Source organism: Pleurodeles waltl, chromosome 10, assembly GCF_031143425.1.
Source record: "Pleurodeles waltl isolate 20211129_DDA chromosome 10, aPleWal1.hap1.20221129, whole genome shotgun sequence".
In the NCBI taxonomy this organism is placed as follows: Eukaryota; Metazoa; Chordata; class Amphibia; order Caudata; family Salamandridae; genus Pleurodeles; species Pleurodeles waltl.
Window position 1 is genome coordinate 487,047,419 of NC_090449.1, and position 15,831 is coordinate 487,063,249.

Sequence of the window (15,831 nt, forward strand, 5' to 3'; positions counted from 1 at the left end):
TTTCAGAATGCTCAGCAAATATTCTGAGGTTAGAAAATGTAAATGGTGGCCATTGTCACTTCAAGTATTTCACGACAGACATGCACATGCAATTAAAGAAGAAGGTACAATAATTTGACAAGCCAGAATTAAGATCACCTAGATGGAAATTATGCAAAATAATTTACCACCAAATATATCTAGAGCAGGAGCAGTGGTGGTGGAAGTGGTGGTGGAGGCAGATGTGGTGGCGGTTGTGGTAGTAGTAGTAGTAGCAGTAGTGGCTGCAGCAGGAAAAAGAGGAGGAGGAGGAGAAGGAGTAGTTGCAAGAGCCGGAGAGGCTGTGCTAGTTGTAGGGGTAACTACAGGAACACTGGTCTCAGTTGGCTTCATAGCAAAAAGGTCCAGCTCAGAAGCAGTCTCTGCACTACCTTCAGATGGGGCAAAGGGGTCTTGTAGAAAGGGAAGTAAAGAATATACAGGATCAGTAAGCAGGACATCAGTGAGACCATTCACAACTATGGCCAATATATGTTGTACAAGTACACAATACAAATGTACTCCCCAAATCTAACATTCATCACACCTCCCTCGACAAGCCAGTCTAAAATTTTGAGACAATAAGAACTATGTCTCTTTTCCAATTATGCACAAATATTTTCTCATTAATTTATACACCTCACACCAATCTTGTAACTTCTCAATAACGAATTTTAAAGAAACAGACTGACTGTGAAAGAAAAACAGAATTCAAGTCCTGCCATATTAGCCACCCTTATCATTTTTTAGCTATTCAACATCAAGTAAACAAAATGAGGGGCATACAAGTGGCAGACATTGTACAACTACTCACAACTGTGATTATCAATTAAAAGGTGTCTACCTAAGACTCTAACAAAGAGAAAAAAAAACTTCCCAACATAAAACCCACCATTTCCTGAACATGCATCAAGAGCTGCTGCAACAGGGACGGGGGTTGCTGGTGCTGCTGCCCCTTCAGGTGCTGCAGGGGTTTCACCAGGAGAAGCTGCAAAGGCATCTAGAGTGCAGTTTTTAAAATAACAGAAATTAAAAGATGAAAAAAGAGCAAAAATATAGAAAAGGAATCAAAACAAGTTGATCTTCATTATACAACATGAGTTACCTATTGACGTGTTCATTGAAGAAAATAAATTCCACTTTTCATATTCATCATTGTATATTAGTTTTACATTGATTTAATTTGTGAAAAGGAACTACATCAATGTACAAACGTAAGTGTTCTCATTGTATAAGGTCAGAGAAGCATGTTTATGTGGTACTACAAATAAACTGTATGGAACTAACAACATTTTACACACCAGATGTCAATCAAATTCTAAAAGTTCAATATTAGTCAAACAACCTGTATGAACAGCAGTGATTTTGCACAAGGCTGCCTTTCTTATCTCATGTGCTAAGAATGATCAATGGTTCAAAGTAACTAATTTTATCTTACAAATTGATAGATAAAAAGCACACAATCTCACAGGACAGATGGAAACTAAGTTCAAATGTATTATTTTGACTAGTCTAAACTCCCTACTTAGAAACAATTTAGGTATTTGAGTTAACCTATTGCAGTGGTTGGTACACATTCAATTTTTATCAAATACGATAAAGCAGCCTAAAATAAAAAATTACTTCAGTGCATTTTTGTAGTGCATATCATCGAGTTGAACTTGCACCTTTTTTAATAATCCTAACATCTTGGGATCAGTACTTGCAAGGTATTTTCCTTAATTCCTTAATAGCTGACCAGATCACCACCTTGCTACTAACTAAATACAAATCCAGAGCTGGGGTCAGGACAGTGGGAGCTACTTTAAATGTTTCCATGATACCTACTGCGTAATGCAACACTGTACATCATCATAAACTGTTGAGTCTGTTTGAATCCATAATGGGCTTCTGCAACCACATCATTCATTGGTTCACCAATAAGCAGTAAAAATTGAGAACCATACTGCCTCTAATACAGTCTCCCCCAAGACTATTTTAGCACCATTTGTTTTTAATTGCCAACTAAAACCAAACTGTACTTGATTCTTGAGACACAGTACACTTGTATGCCGATGGCAGACAATTATATGTAAAGACATAATCCATCAATGACATAATTAACTCCAGATTCTGTCTCCGGAGTATTCTGCAGCTGATTTCAAATATTTCCCTGTTGCTCTAAATACCCCTCCTCTTCATAAAAATCATCCTGCTCACTACTAAGCATGAGACAAATTTGATATAGCACTCTTGAACAACTTTAAAATTTGATGAGTTCCATACAAAAATAAGGTATGATTTAATTGCCACTAACTTACATGCAACTGTGATGTCATACAGACATAGGGCTGCATGTGTGATGTTATACGTAAATAATAAAGAACAAAAAGTGCAAGTCTATTGATTCAGCTTAGGACAGTTGCCCTGAAAAAAGAAATTGAACTTCAGCACCACACAAATTAAACACACAAACTTCCCCAAGGTAAAGGCACTGCAATTCCTCTACGGTAAATTTCCACTGAAGTTCTGCAGAAGAGTAAATGACAAGGGCACTGGTCTTATTTGGAAAAATGTTTACAAAATTCAAAGCAACATTTGGATAATAGATCACCTGAGGGACAGCTGTTCACAAAAGTGTACAAATCTTTCCAGGAGGGGCCCAGCCATGTAGTGTGAAGTAATTGCCAGCTCAGGTCAAAGAAGCGGTTTGTGAACAAGTGCTGTATCTTACATCTTCTTGAGAATCAATACCACATCTCAGTGCAATAAACATGTTTTTAACTAAAACCAACTGGATGGGGCAAAACTATAAACAAATAATACCCATGCTCATTTGTGTTCATAGCAATTGTGCTTAAAAAAATAAAATTGTGTGTTCGTAAAAGGCGTTTATGAGTAAAGGTTCATTGACATTTACTGCAGCTATGGACATTTTGACAAAAAGTGGCTAAAGCTGACAGACCAGTTAGCTCCATGTCTCTGGAACACAATTTTCTCATTACTGGACTATTTTTGTTATCATGTGTTTTATTCCAATCGGTTTAAACCTCAAGTAAAACAATACTACAATAACATGAACGCACTCAAGTATTAACTGAAGCACAAAATCACAAACAATATGTATTTGTTGCAGCTACATCTATGTATATTTTAAGGTTGAACTGCTTGGGCAGTGGATACCTCTTTAGATAGTATCTACCCAGTCCCACATACCCATTTACAGACAGGAGATGAACTGTGTGTCTGAATCACGTTTTGGCTGCTACGCTAACACTCCTAAATCAGTAAACCATGCTTAACCCAGCAAAGATGCCAAAACAACAATGTAGGAGTGAGTCTGTCGGCCACACTAGCTTGAGGCTTGTATCAATCAATATCAACAGAGCATTAGTGGCAAGTCTCTAGAAAAGATTCCTGGGTCAGCTGCAAAATCAGTGTAGCCAACACAAAGTTTAGAAAGGTAAGTTCAAATGGGAAATTGGAGTATCCCGAAATGAAGTTGGAGGATCCAGAATTATATCAATAGCCAAAACCCAGGAATAATAAACTAAAGACAAGTGCAGTATATATTAATTTCCATTTGTACAACAGATAGAATGCTGTAAATAGCATAAATTTCCAAAAGGAGGGAACACGACATATGCATAAGGAAGACATTCTGGACTATATCCAATGTAAAAACAGAAAATGCATAAGTAGGTAGGAGAGAAGAATGTAGGCATTTCAACAGTAAACTCCTTTGGAATCGCCTTATTCCAAGAACAGGATAAAAGCTTGGCTATCATTCACTGATGATCTATTGCCAGGAAACTTTAATTTAAGAGATCGGAGACAAATTCCACAAAGAATTGCTTGTTTCATAAGTATCGGCCTACACCAGTCAAAGTAATATCTGCAAATCAAATCTAACTTGGATCACATTTTAAATATTAGGAAACAATGAGACAAATTACTCAGAAGTGTTTGTCGCTGAATTTTAACAATGGATTTCAAAGTGATTGTTTAAAAATAACACACAACGGGGAACACACCCTTTAGCTATCTAAACTTATTTTTATTTTGGTTTAAAAGGATTATACAACAAACCAAAAATCAAAAATAAGAGTATGTGGGGAGAGCAGGTGTTGACACTTAAAGGGTCTGTTGGTCCTGGTCCTTTCCGCAGGGTCACCACCAAACGTTTTGACTTCACGCCTTCTGTTTTCTCAACCCATTTTTTTCGTCTTTTAGGGCTCTCTGCTTTTTATCACTGGTAACCAGTGCTGAAGTGCCTGTGTGCTCTCTCCTTTAAACATGGTAAAATTGGCTTACATCCAATTGGCACATTTAATGTACATACGCGCCACTCATAAAGTAGGAGTGTAGGTATCCAGGCCCTATAAATTAAATACTACTAGTGGACCTACAGAACTTACTGTGCCACCTACTTAAGTAGCCCTTTAAAACATGTCTCAGGCCGGTGTGCAGTTTCAAACTGCCATTTCAACTTGGCCAAATCAACATTTTTCCAACATAAAAGACAATTCTGAATACACAAATGTCACCGACTAGGGTCGGCCCTAAATAGCCCATAGGGTAGGGTGCATTGTATTTAAAAAGTTGGACATGTATTTTCAAGTTTTACATGTCCTGTTAGTGAAAAACTCACAAATTTGTTTTTTCACTACTGTGAGGCCTACCTCTCCCATACGATCACACTGGGTTGCCTTATTACATTTAATAGCTTTTGCTTGGGGCAGGCAGGAATGTCATGTTTACTATCTGGAGAATTGTGATTTAAATCCCTCTTTAAGGATAAAGTAGGATTTTAAGTCATGATTCTGAAAATTCAACTTTTCAAAAAGCCAGCATTTTCTTGCCCTAACCATTTGTTGCCTGCAGCCTGCTTCCTGGGTTGCATATCTAGGTGTAATTGGCAGTAAACCTTTGCACATTCCTCCCAGACAGTAGAGACAATAGAGGGCTTGGGCGTTGCCAGGATAGGCCATCCATGGCAGGGTGGAGTGCAAAGCAATGCACAGACCAACTTGCACTTTAAATAAACTGCCTCAGCTATCAGACAAAAAAATTCTCACTAGCTTATTTCAACTGCTGACAGACTAGGACCAGGAAATTCTTAACACCTTTACGGGAAGGAAAACTCCAGAAGCTTCTCCCATTTCAAAATTAGCAAAAGGTATGAAAATTGGACACTCAGGACCACTCTTCAGTACACTCATGGCTGTATGGACACTACAGAAGAAGGCCTGCCCAGCTGCCCTAGGCCTCCACTGTGTGCTTGAGGTCTGCCCTTCTGACTGAAAAGGAAGAGTGGACCTGCTCCCTTCATCCCAGGCTGTTTGAATGACTCCAGGTGCATGTTAGCTGGCCTCTTATTATGAGATAGAGGGACACTGTAAGAGGCTGGCACTCTATGCACTGTGTAAAACTAGGCACACTGTGCAGGGAGTCAAGACAATCACACATTGGTTTCCGAGGTTAAAAATTAGACTACCTAATGCTCCAATTTTTAAGGTAGCAGGTCGAGCAGTTAGGCTAATCCAGATGTGCTAAGCATTTGTTGTACTCACAAAATCAATCATGCAGCACACACACTCAATGAATAACTTGAGACGAGACTTTATAAAAATGCTTCAGACTTTTATATAATGTTTAAGACCAAAATGGTTAAGATAAGTTTAGTACTTTTTGAGTTATGATTTTTCAAAGTTTAATAAAGTTCGTTTTTTTTTTTTGCATAATTACGCACCATAGGAATCAATAGGCAGTCATTTTAAAAAATGCATTCAAACATCGTACAGCTGAGTTACCAGTCACTTCTTTTGCAGGATGGTCGATGCAGTCGGTGGGCATCTAGTCCCAGCTGGAGGGCCTCGGTCGCATCCCGGTTCCGGCGGGAGCAGAGCTGGAAAGTCTCTTGGCATAGGCAAAGGGCCACCTGGAAAATTAGATGATTTGCAAACTTAAAGGTGGTGCCCTGGGGTCCCCTTGGGCTTTCAAGGTCGCAAGGGGTCGGGGACCCGTGGAGCACAGCTGGTTCCTCATTGCAGGACACAAGGCGGCCAGATGCAGGGCAAGTTGGAGATCTAGGAGCTATGCGCAGTGGAGTCCTTTGGAGCTGGAGGTGAGTTTCTGAGGGCTACTTACAGGACAACGGGGTCACTCAGGCAGAATGTCTGGGGTGTTCTGGAATTCCCTCAACTGGGGCGTCCTCCTGATCTTTTTTTTTTTTTTTTTTAGCTCAGAGGGAGCTGGTCTTCTGGTTGTCCGACGTCAGCGGACCAGTACCCAGGGTATTGGCATAACTCTGCCACTGGAGGACGAAGTGCCACCAAACTTGGCACACGTGTAGGTTGCGTCAGGGAGGTCTGTGTGTCACCTGGTCCGGCTGCAATTTCCGGTTGCAGAGACATCGGCTGGTCAGTGAAGTGACCCTTACAGGCTTTTTGGTTCTTGGTTGGTTGGTGAGCGGTGCCTCCACTCAGAAGGGAGATCTGGGATGATACTTGAAGCCTGGTGGTCCCATGGGTTTCCTAGGGTCACTCCTGTGTCCAGGTCCTCTGCAGCATTGATTTTCTGGTTCTGGGTGCAGCAGGTAAGGTTTGGCACCTTTTCTTCTGCAGTAGGTCCACAGTTCTCTTGCTTTGGATCTTCTTTGGTGCTGATCTTCTTTATCCTTTTAAATCTGATTTCTTGGTCTAGGGATGCCCAATAAATACTGAATTTAGTGGGCATATTAGGGGGAACCTGGCAATGTCCAATGGGATACTTATCTATGGGTGGCTCTACCTAATTTAGTGACCACTTCCTGTGGGAAGGGTCACTTCCCTAAACCTGATTGGCTATTTTCCTCTATTTCAAGATGGAGGAAACTTAATTTGAGGGTCCACTTTGCAGGCAACATCTTAGGGGTAGTGCATGCTAGGTGAGGCTGCCACTCCTACCCTTTGTGTGGTTTTCCACCTTTGCTACCTCCAATAGTGGGGGTTTGCAAAGGTGGAGCAATTCTGCTGCTAGCAGCAGGCCTAGGGATCATGTTTCAAGGGCGGTAGCCCTTTGAAGCTCACTGCCAGGGCTGTGCACATTCCTGTGGGAGGGGGTGTTAGCTCATCCAGCCAGGAAGGGCATTGACTTACAAACCAGAGAGACAGGGCTCTCCCCCTGGTTTGTATAGTGACTGTCAGGAAGTGGTAGGTTGGATGAAACCAGTCAGCAGCCATGCCAAGATAGTTAACATTTGCAGGGGGCACCTCTAAGGTGACCCCTGGGTACATTTTATCATAAATCCAATACTGGTACCAGTTTAGATTGATCATTCTGAGATGCTTGATACCAACAACTCAGGGTTCAGAGTAGCCATTATGTAGCTGGGAAACTCATGTTGACCGGTGTTCAGCACATACACTAAAATGGCTACACTGTTCACTCACTATGCCCCAGGTTTGGCATGGATACGTGGGGGCATATTGCTCATGAAGCTATGCACTCACATATAATATGGAGCACCCTACCTTAGGGCTGTAAGGCCTGCTGGAGGAGTATCTTACCCATAGTAAATGTAGTGTATGGGGGACAGGGCACACAGGTAGTGTGCAAGTCGACTTTTGTGTGTTAGGTTTGCACCAGAACACTCAGCCTGCTATGGCAGGGCTGGGTGCATCTGGATGCATGGCCCTAGAGTGTGGCACAATCAGTGCTGCTGCCCTCAGGGGCTTACCCATAGTACCCCATGCCCTGGGTACTTACGTAACTTTCACGAGGGACTTGTAGTGATAGCTAAAGGTGTATCCAATTACTTTTACATTGTTTTAGGGAAATAACACTGGCACTGGGAACCTGGTTAGCAGGATCCCAGTACATTCCAGTCCTAGTTGCATTTAGAAACAAGGCACAAAGTGTGTGTGTGTGGGGGGGGGAAATACTACAACAAGGTGCCAGTTTCTCACAGACACAACAAGTTCCAGAGGTCTCCCTGCATCTTTCCAGTTGGCCTGATGCTGTGGATCTGCAACTGGATCTGCCTGAGCTCTGCTTCCCTCTGCTGGAGTACATTCCTTGACCCCCAAAGAAGTGCCTTCCAGGTCCTGGACCTTTGGTGCTGTATAAGTTGAGCTTCTCTGAGAAGAAAAGGAGAAATTCTTAAGTTTGGGCTCTTCACAACAGCGAATAGGCCAATTCACACAAAGATTATGCCGCCTGCCAATGCGATGCTCTGATGAGTCTGACTTTCCACATTACAGCAACCACCAGTGACGACCGGCAACATGAGATCTGCACTTAGAACTACAGCATTGACAGCACACAGTGACCACCAACACCAAGCTCAAAAATTGACCATCCGCGATGAATTGTCTTGCTACAGCGATGGCCTTATGCTACACTTGTCCAGCTCTTCATGCTGCAGTGATGACTATTGGCAACACTATCCCTGCTCCTTACAGCCTCCTCCGTGTATCTAATTCTTTGCTCTGGATTGTGGAAGATAACCTTTTTGGCAGGACTAACCGGTTTCTTGTATCCGGCCCACACTTCATCATGGTCGGCCTGAACTTGTGACTTTCAACCGTTCTCACATAACAAGATAAGTTGAAGTGGTGCTTTGAGGTGCTATATTTATCTTAAATCTTTGAAAGTGCGCATCTCCAGTTCTGATTGGATTTTATTTCTTTCGATGTCAATTTATTCAATTTTACTCTATTTTGCTAAATTTGTGTGGGAGGTTTGCGTTGTGTTTTCACTTTGTAACTTTTTTTTAAATTCTATTTTTTTTTTTTTTTAGTTACAAACTATAACCAACAATAACATACAATGCAGTGCAGGTTATAGCAAGACATAACATTATCATTATATCACAGTAGCAAAGGGTATTATTCAACAAAGTCCAAGCAATGAGACAGTTAAAACCACTGTACTAATATTGCCCTCCACCCTGCCATCCCAGCCCAAATCATCATGAGACTAGACATCACATAGCTTGTAGAAAACAGAAACATGTTGAAACAATAGTTGGTCGTCACCTGCTCAGAAGGTTCAATCTGTATCCTCACCCCCTCATCCTCCGTACTACCTACAGAGCTTAAGTTCTCCACACCAGTAAACCGTTCCAGTAAGGTTTCCCAAGCCGCTACATCAGTGAGTGCCCTCTCATCCCCCCGGTGTCAGGGGCATATGCTGTTCCTCGGCTGCACCCCATTCCATTAAATCCTGTATCCAACTGGAGATCAATGGATTCTGGGTGTTCATCCAACCAATTGCTATCCTGCGCCTAGCCAACACCAGCGCTAACTGTGCCAGTTTATATGGAATGCTCCTGCCACGTTGTTTCTGCACCACTCCCAAGAAACAGGTCATCAGCATTTCCTCCAACCCCAGTCCCGTAACCTCCTCAACTTTCACTGCCACTTCCTGCCAGAAGTCATATACTGTCCTGCAAGTCCAGGCCAGATGTAGGAAGGAAGCACCAAATGTACCACAACTAGGGCATCCTGCTCTGTGGCTCGGGTCAATCTTGTTTAGTCGACTGGGTGTGAGATACGTTCTGTGTACACAGTTAAAATGTAACAACTTAAACCTAATATTACATGACACCATACGTACCAGAGACAAAGCCAAATCTGCATCCGCTATGTGTTCCCCCAGGTCATACTCCCACGCCCCACACTTATCACACCTGGTTGATCCTCACAAGGGCTTTATAAAACCGGGTAATCAAGTGTGTTTGCACCCCCCAGTTAATCAAGCTATTCAACACCACAGAGGTCTTAGGGGCTACCGGAAAACCACTCCATATCTCATGTGCCACACTTTCCATTTTTGCGTACTGCAAGAATTGACCAGGGCCCAGGCCAAAAAAATCCTTAGCTTCAGTGAAAGAGATAAACTCTCCATTGGGGTAAAGATCCCCAGCCACCTCACATCCTCCCAGTCTCCAAGCCTCCACAAACATCAACTTTTCCATGTCCCGAAAGGGTGCCAAATCCCACATTTTCAGCTCTCTGTCAAAGGGGGCTCATTGGAGTACATGTTTAACTGCCTGCTCCCAGATTCCAGCAGTGGTATTGACCAAGTAGGGAGCAGAGGGGTCAGATCTGTCCCCGACATCAATATATGCACAAAGGTCCACCCATCCAACATTCCTGTAAACAACCTTTTCTCACAGAGATCAGTATCCGTCATCCACTTGGCAGCATATTGAAAGTGTGCTGTGTAATAATAGTGTCTGATATTAGGAATCGCCAGCCCTCCCCCCTCAAGATCCCTCTGCAACACCGGTAGAGGCACCCTACTTCGCCACCCAACTCACATCAAAGAGATCAGCAGACTATCCAGGCAATGGAAGAGCCGGGCAGCCAACGGATATAGTGTTCTGGACCAGGTATAGACACCGCGGCAAGAACACTATCTTTGCCACAGCGGCCCTGTCCATTATGGAAAGAGGTAATCTGTTCCAGAATAATATCGAACTTTCCAGGTCGGCAACTACTCACTCGACATTATGCTTATAATGCGCAGCCATAGATTGAGTAAAACATATGCCCAGATACCTGAAGCTCAACTTCCCATCTGAGTCCTGCCCTAGGTAAATCAGCATGCGGAACGCCACGGGGAACAGGAGTGATTTTTTCCTATTTACTTTGAGACCAGAGACGACCCCAAAAACATCCAACCTCTGCAGCAGCATAGGCACCGAGACATGAGGTTCTCGAAGATAAACCAGTGCATCATCTGCGTACAGAGAAACCACGTTTGGTCCGCTCCACTTGGATACCCCTCAGTCCTAGCTCCTCTCGAAGCCAGATCACTAGTGGCTCCACCACCAGAGCAAAAAGGAGAGGCAAAAGTAGGCATCCCTGTCTCGTGACCCTACCGATCTCCCAGGAGTCCGATAGCTCTCCCACCACCCGTACTTGTGCGGGGGGGTGTATAGTAACCGCACCCAAGCGCAGAAACCGGGGCCAAACCCCATGCCCTGCAAAACATCTAAGAGATAGCCCCAGTCGACTGTATCAAAGGCTTTCTCTAGATCCAAGGACAGTAGCACCAATTCAGTTTCCTCACCTTCAGTCTTGTGCAGAACACGTGTCAAAAGGCGCAAGTTATAGGACATGCTACGACCAGGATAAACCCACAATAATCCTCGTGCACCAAACCCTGAATCACCCCGCGGAGCCGAGGGGCCAAAATCTTACAAAGTATCTTAACATCGCTATAGAACATGGTAAGCGGGCGATACGAGGAGGGGTCACCAGGATCCCCTCCCGGCTTGAGTATCAAGCACACAATGCCTTGACGCATAGTTTCTAGCAACATGCCACGCACTCGGGCTTCCTCAAACACCTCTAGGAGCTTCTCCCTCAGAGACAAGGAAAACGTTTGATACAACTCAACAGGAAAACCATCACCACCCGGGGACTTAGACTTGGTCATTGCAGCAAGTGCCTCACTCACCTCCTCCACAGTAATCGCAGTCTCCAGACCATCCCTACTCTCTAATTCCAAGCGCGGAAGCCACATCTGCTTCAGAAATCCTCCCATACCATCCTCTGGGGGTGCAGCATTAGCCCTCGACAACCCTTGCAAATGCTCAACCAAAACCTGTAAAATGTCAGTGCGCTTCTTGAGCATTCGCCTCTAGTATTCCTAATGTGCAAAATGGGAGGAGCCACCACATCCTGATTCAGAATCCATGGCAAAAGTTTGCCAGATTTATCCCCCTCCCGGTGCAGTCACTGCCTGTATCCTATAAGAGAGACCCAACTCAGGGTATCCCAACAATTTTTAACCTCTTGTATAACCTAAGTTCCTCCCTTTCAGCCATTCTCATGTCCGGTAACCGCTGCTGCAAGTTCCCTAATTTCTCCTCCAGATCTGTAAGTTCCTGCTCCATTTGTCTGCGTACGCCGCACCTTTACACCCCCCCATACTACTGCCTTCATAGCCTCCCACTCCAGGCCCCTAGACAGTGTTGTGTTCCAATTCAAATCCATGTACCCTTTGATGGCCTCAGCCACCCTTTCCAGACACCCCACATCAGTGAGGAAGTCCGCAGGCAAACACCAACTACGCGCTAAACAGGAGGTAGCTGCCTCCCACTGTAATTGCATCAGCACTGGTACATGATCAGATAAGAACCTACCTATTTGTGTAACATCCAGCACCTGCGAGCTATTAAGACCGCCCAGCAGAAACCCATCCAATCGGGTATGTGTAGTATGTGTTCTGGAATGACAAGTGTATTCCCTGCTCTCGGGGTGCAGCTCCCTCCAAATGTCCCAAAACCCTAAATGAGTCATCACTTTCGCAAGAGATTTCACCATCAAAGGCTTAGTCCCCAGCTTCGGTGGGAGGCAATCCAGTTCCCCGTTCAATATACAGTTGTAGTCCCCCGCCCAAACAATAGGCCTATCCACACTATCCCCCAAGATCTCTGGTATTTTGGTATAAAAGGAGTGATCATCAGTATTAGGCGCATAAGTGTTGAGGATAATGATAGGTGATCCATCCAACATACCTTCAACCAGACCATATCTACCCTCGACACCAACTTCACTGTCTATGTGGGTGAATGGAACCCCTAGACACACCCCACGCATAAGAGGAGAAGGAGGATGAGAACATTTGATCCACCATTTCTTGGACAGTTTTTGTGCTTCCTCCTCAGTCATGTGTGTTTCCTGAAGACAAGCAATATGAACCTTATGCCTTTTTAAGAAGGAGTGTACCCTATAGCACTTGGTGCATCTCTTCAGCCCCCTGACATTCCACGTCAACATATTAATCAGATGACCCATATTGGTACAGAACTTCCATCCCTTCCATTTGAGCGCCACCCCTCGTACCCCAACCCACCATGGGAAGACAAGGAAGGTACACATTTCACATCGCTCCATTATACCTGCACTGTTGGAACAACTTCAAATATTGACAAACTGTGCCAACCCCCTCAAAACCCCAACCCCCACCCCGGATATACAATAAAACAACCATAACAAACCATACTGTAAATCCATGCTACAGATGCTGCCAGGACTACAGCCTAAACACCAACTATCCAGGTCTAAAGTCCTACCACAGCTGTGGAGTGACCACCTCCTACCCTGGCATCGATCTGCAAATTGCCTGAATACCACCCCAACATAGCTCACTATTGTCATAAGCCCCAACCCCCGATGTCCAATATATTCTGACTCTTAGGTGAGGCCCCCTCAGGACCTTATTCATATTCTAGTCCCATGTCTCCTCCAGAGAGGCACTCTCACGTTAACACAGAAGCCCGGCAAGCAAGGGTGCAACAGCCATCCTGGATCATTAAGGACATAGTCAGACCTGTGTGCAGACCCTCAGCTCCCCTCTCCAGCTCCACATTCAAACCCCCAGCCAAACCAGCAGACACCACTGCCATTGTCCCATCCTGTTGTATCTCAAATCTACAAGTAGAGTCTGCAGACGACCCGCAAGCCCCAGTGTCCTCCAGCTGACCATCATCACGTGAGCTCCATTACGGACCTTCCGCTCCAGAGGCCCAAGGAGAGACCCCTCCAGTCCTTTCCGGTATTCCCAGGGTCACCTTATCCCACATTTCCAGCCATCTCCATACCTCCTCCGGGCGTTCGAAGAAATGAGACCTCCCACCTGAAAGCACCTTTAACCGCGCGGGATACAGGAGCATATATCTGATGTTCATGGCACAAAGCTTCGCCTTGACCTCCATCAATCCCTTTTGAGAACCTGCACCTTGTTCGTATAATCAGGATAGATGGATATTTTGCAGTTCTCATATATTGCCCTGTCGGAGTCCCGGGAAAACGTGCAACATGCAGTTTTGGTCTTTATAGTTCAGAAGACGGGCAATGAGCTCTTGGCGGCACGCCTGGCCAGGGAGGTGCAACAAGTGCCCTATGAGCATGTTCCACTACAAATACCCTGGAGAGCCCGGTCAGCTGCAGTACATCTCTGATCCACTTCCCCACAAAGGTTTCTGCTGGGGACCCCTCCTCATGCTCTGGGAAAACCAGCAGTCTGACATTATTCCGCCAGGACTCCTCCTCTGGGTACTCCAGGACCCCAGAATTGGCTTACGCCATTTGTTTCCAAAGGACTCCCACCTCTGTTTGCAGCTCCACAATAGAGCCCTTTGCCACTTTGACCTTATCAGACACCTACCTAAGGTCCACCCAGAGTAGGTTAACTTCCACTGCCACGGTTTCAATCTGACCCTCCAGAGCCACTCTAGAGCCCCGGATGGCCGCAAGAAGCTCCGCATGTGAAGACTCCTTAAGATTCGCCAGTACGCTAAAGTCATCTCCGCTCCCCTCCCATCTGGCCAGATGTTGCGGCAAGGGCACCGGGGTCGTATATATTGCTCCATGGTGTTACCCTGTGATGCATCTGTCCACCTATGCCGCACCATCTCACTCCATACCCGGATCTGAGATATGACCCAGTCTCAGCTGCTGCAGGGAAACAGCAAGAGTCTCTGGAGCACAAGGTACTGCAAGGACAGGATCCACTGCTCCTCCCTCTGTAGGACACCACTGTACACTGCTATTCCACAGTGTGTTCAAGGCAGTGGTAGTAGATACCACCAATAAGAGAGGACCCCTCTCGATGAGTTCAGAGCTAAGAGCCAAAGGGTTCAGAAAGTTAGAAAATCTGGGAACAAGGGCTGACGCGTGCACACCTGCTCCAGTGTGCGCTGACCAAAAGCTTCAGCCAGTCAGGCCCCTGCACGGCTCTCCAGAGCCCAGCCGATCCCACCGACGCCCTCTCAGGACACCTCCGCCCGTTTTAAGGCCCCGGAGACCTCCACTGTAAAGCAGGGGCCGCCCGGCCAGCAGGCCTACCGAATCAGCAGTGCGGCCCACGCCAACTGATCACTGTCACCACACTAGCCCATGGGGCCCAGCAGCCACCTCACCTCACCTGCAGCCCAGGAGTGGCCCACAGACGCGGCCTCAGCACACGTCAGGCCTCAGTAGCCCAGAGCCCAGCCTGATCCTACCAGCACCCTCTCAGGAAGCCGCCGTCCACTTCATGGCCCGAAGACCTCCTTTGCAGAAAGGGGGCCGCACGACCTGCAGGCCCACCAAGTCGGCAGCACAGCCAAGTCGCCAGCTCACTGCATCCACGCGAGCCCTCGGGCCCAGCAGCCACCTCGTGCACAGCTCAGGAGAGACCCACAGACACGGCCTCAGCGCCTGCCTCTGCGACCTCCCAAAAAAGGGGGACTGTGATGCACCGGACATCTCAGTGCACCGTCCCAATGCAGGGGGACGGCACCATTTGCCTCAGGCACCCCAGGATAATTACAGGATTCCACCGGAAAGCGGTAGCTCACTAGGAGTGTGTCCCACCGGCCATGTTGCTTGTCCACAACCCCCCCCTACTTTGTTACCGTTTGAGGTGCTGCATAAATACTTTACTAATTGCCTTTGAGTTAAGCCTGACTGCTTTTGTGCCAAGCTTCCAGAGGGTTAAGCAGAGGTTACTTTAGTGACTTTTGTGGTTCACCCCGACAAGAATTGTGGCCGTTGCTTAAGAAGACAATTCACCCCCCTCAAGAACAATACCATTTCTCTCAGGATCTATTGATTTTGAAAGCTGGCACCATTAAAAGAATATACATTCTCTAGAAAGTAGAGTGTTTGAGACTGCAAGAAAATATTTTCCATTTTGTTGTTGATGGAACAAATTGCTCAATTTAAAATGCTGCAGAGCAGTGAGATCTATGTGATGTTACGTGATGAAATTACAGCATTCCTTTACAGTTAGTCGTTACACATTTTCCAATTTGTCCTCTTCCAGAAATATGCTGAGAACCTGAGTAAATTT

General features: G+C 45.5%; 1 protein-coding gene across 1 annotated transcript in view; it reads right to left on the reverse strand.

Annotated features, from left to right (window-relative positions):
- The window catches only part of LOC138261642 (clathrin coat assembly protein AP180-like), a 349,054-nt gene that overhangs the window by 175,734 nt on the left and 157,489 nt on the right, over window positions 1–15,831 (reverse strand). Inside the window, exons 5-6 of the mRNA XM_069210792.1 lie at window positions 911–1,018; window positions 168–431 (exon numbers count right to left, since the gene is read on the reverse strand). Coding sequence (XP_069066893.1) covers window positions 168–431; window positions 911–1,018 — 372 coding nt within the window. The remainder of the gene's footprint in view (window positions 1–167; window positions 432–910; window positions 1,019–15,831) is intronic.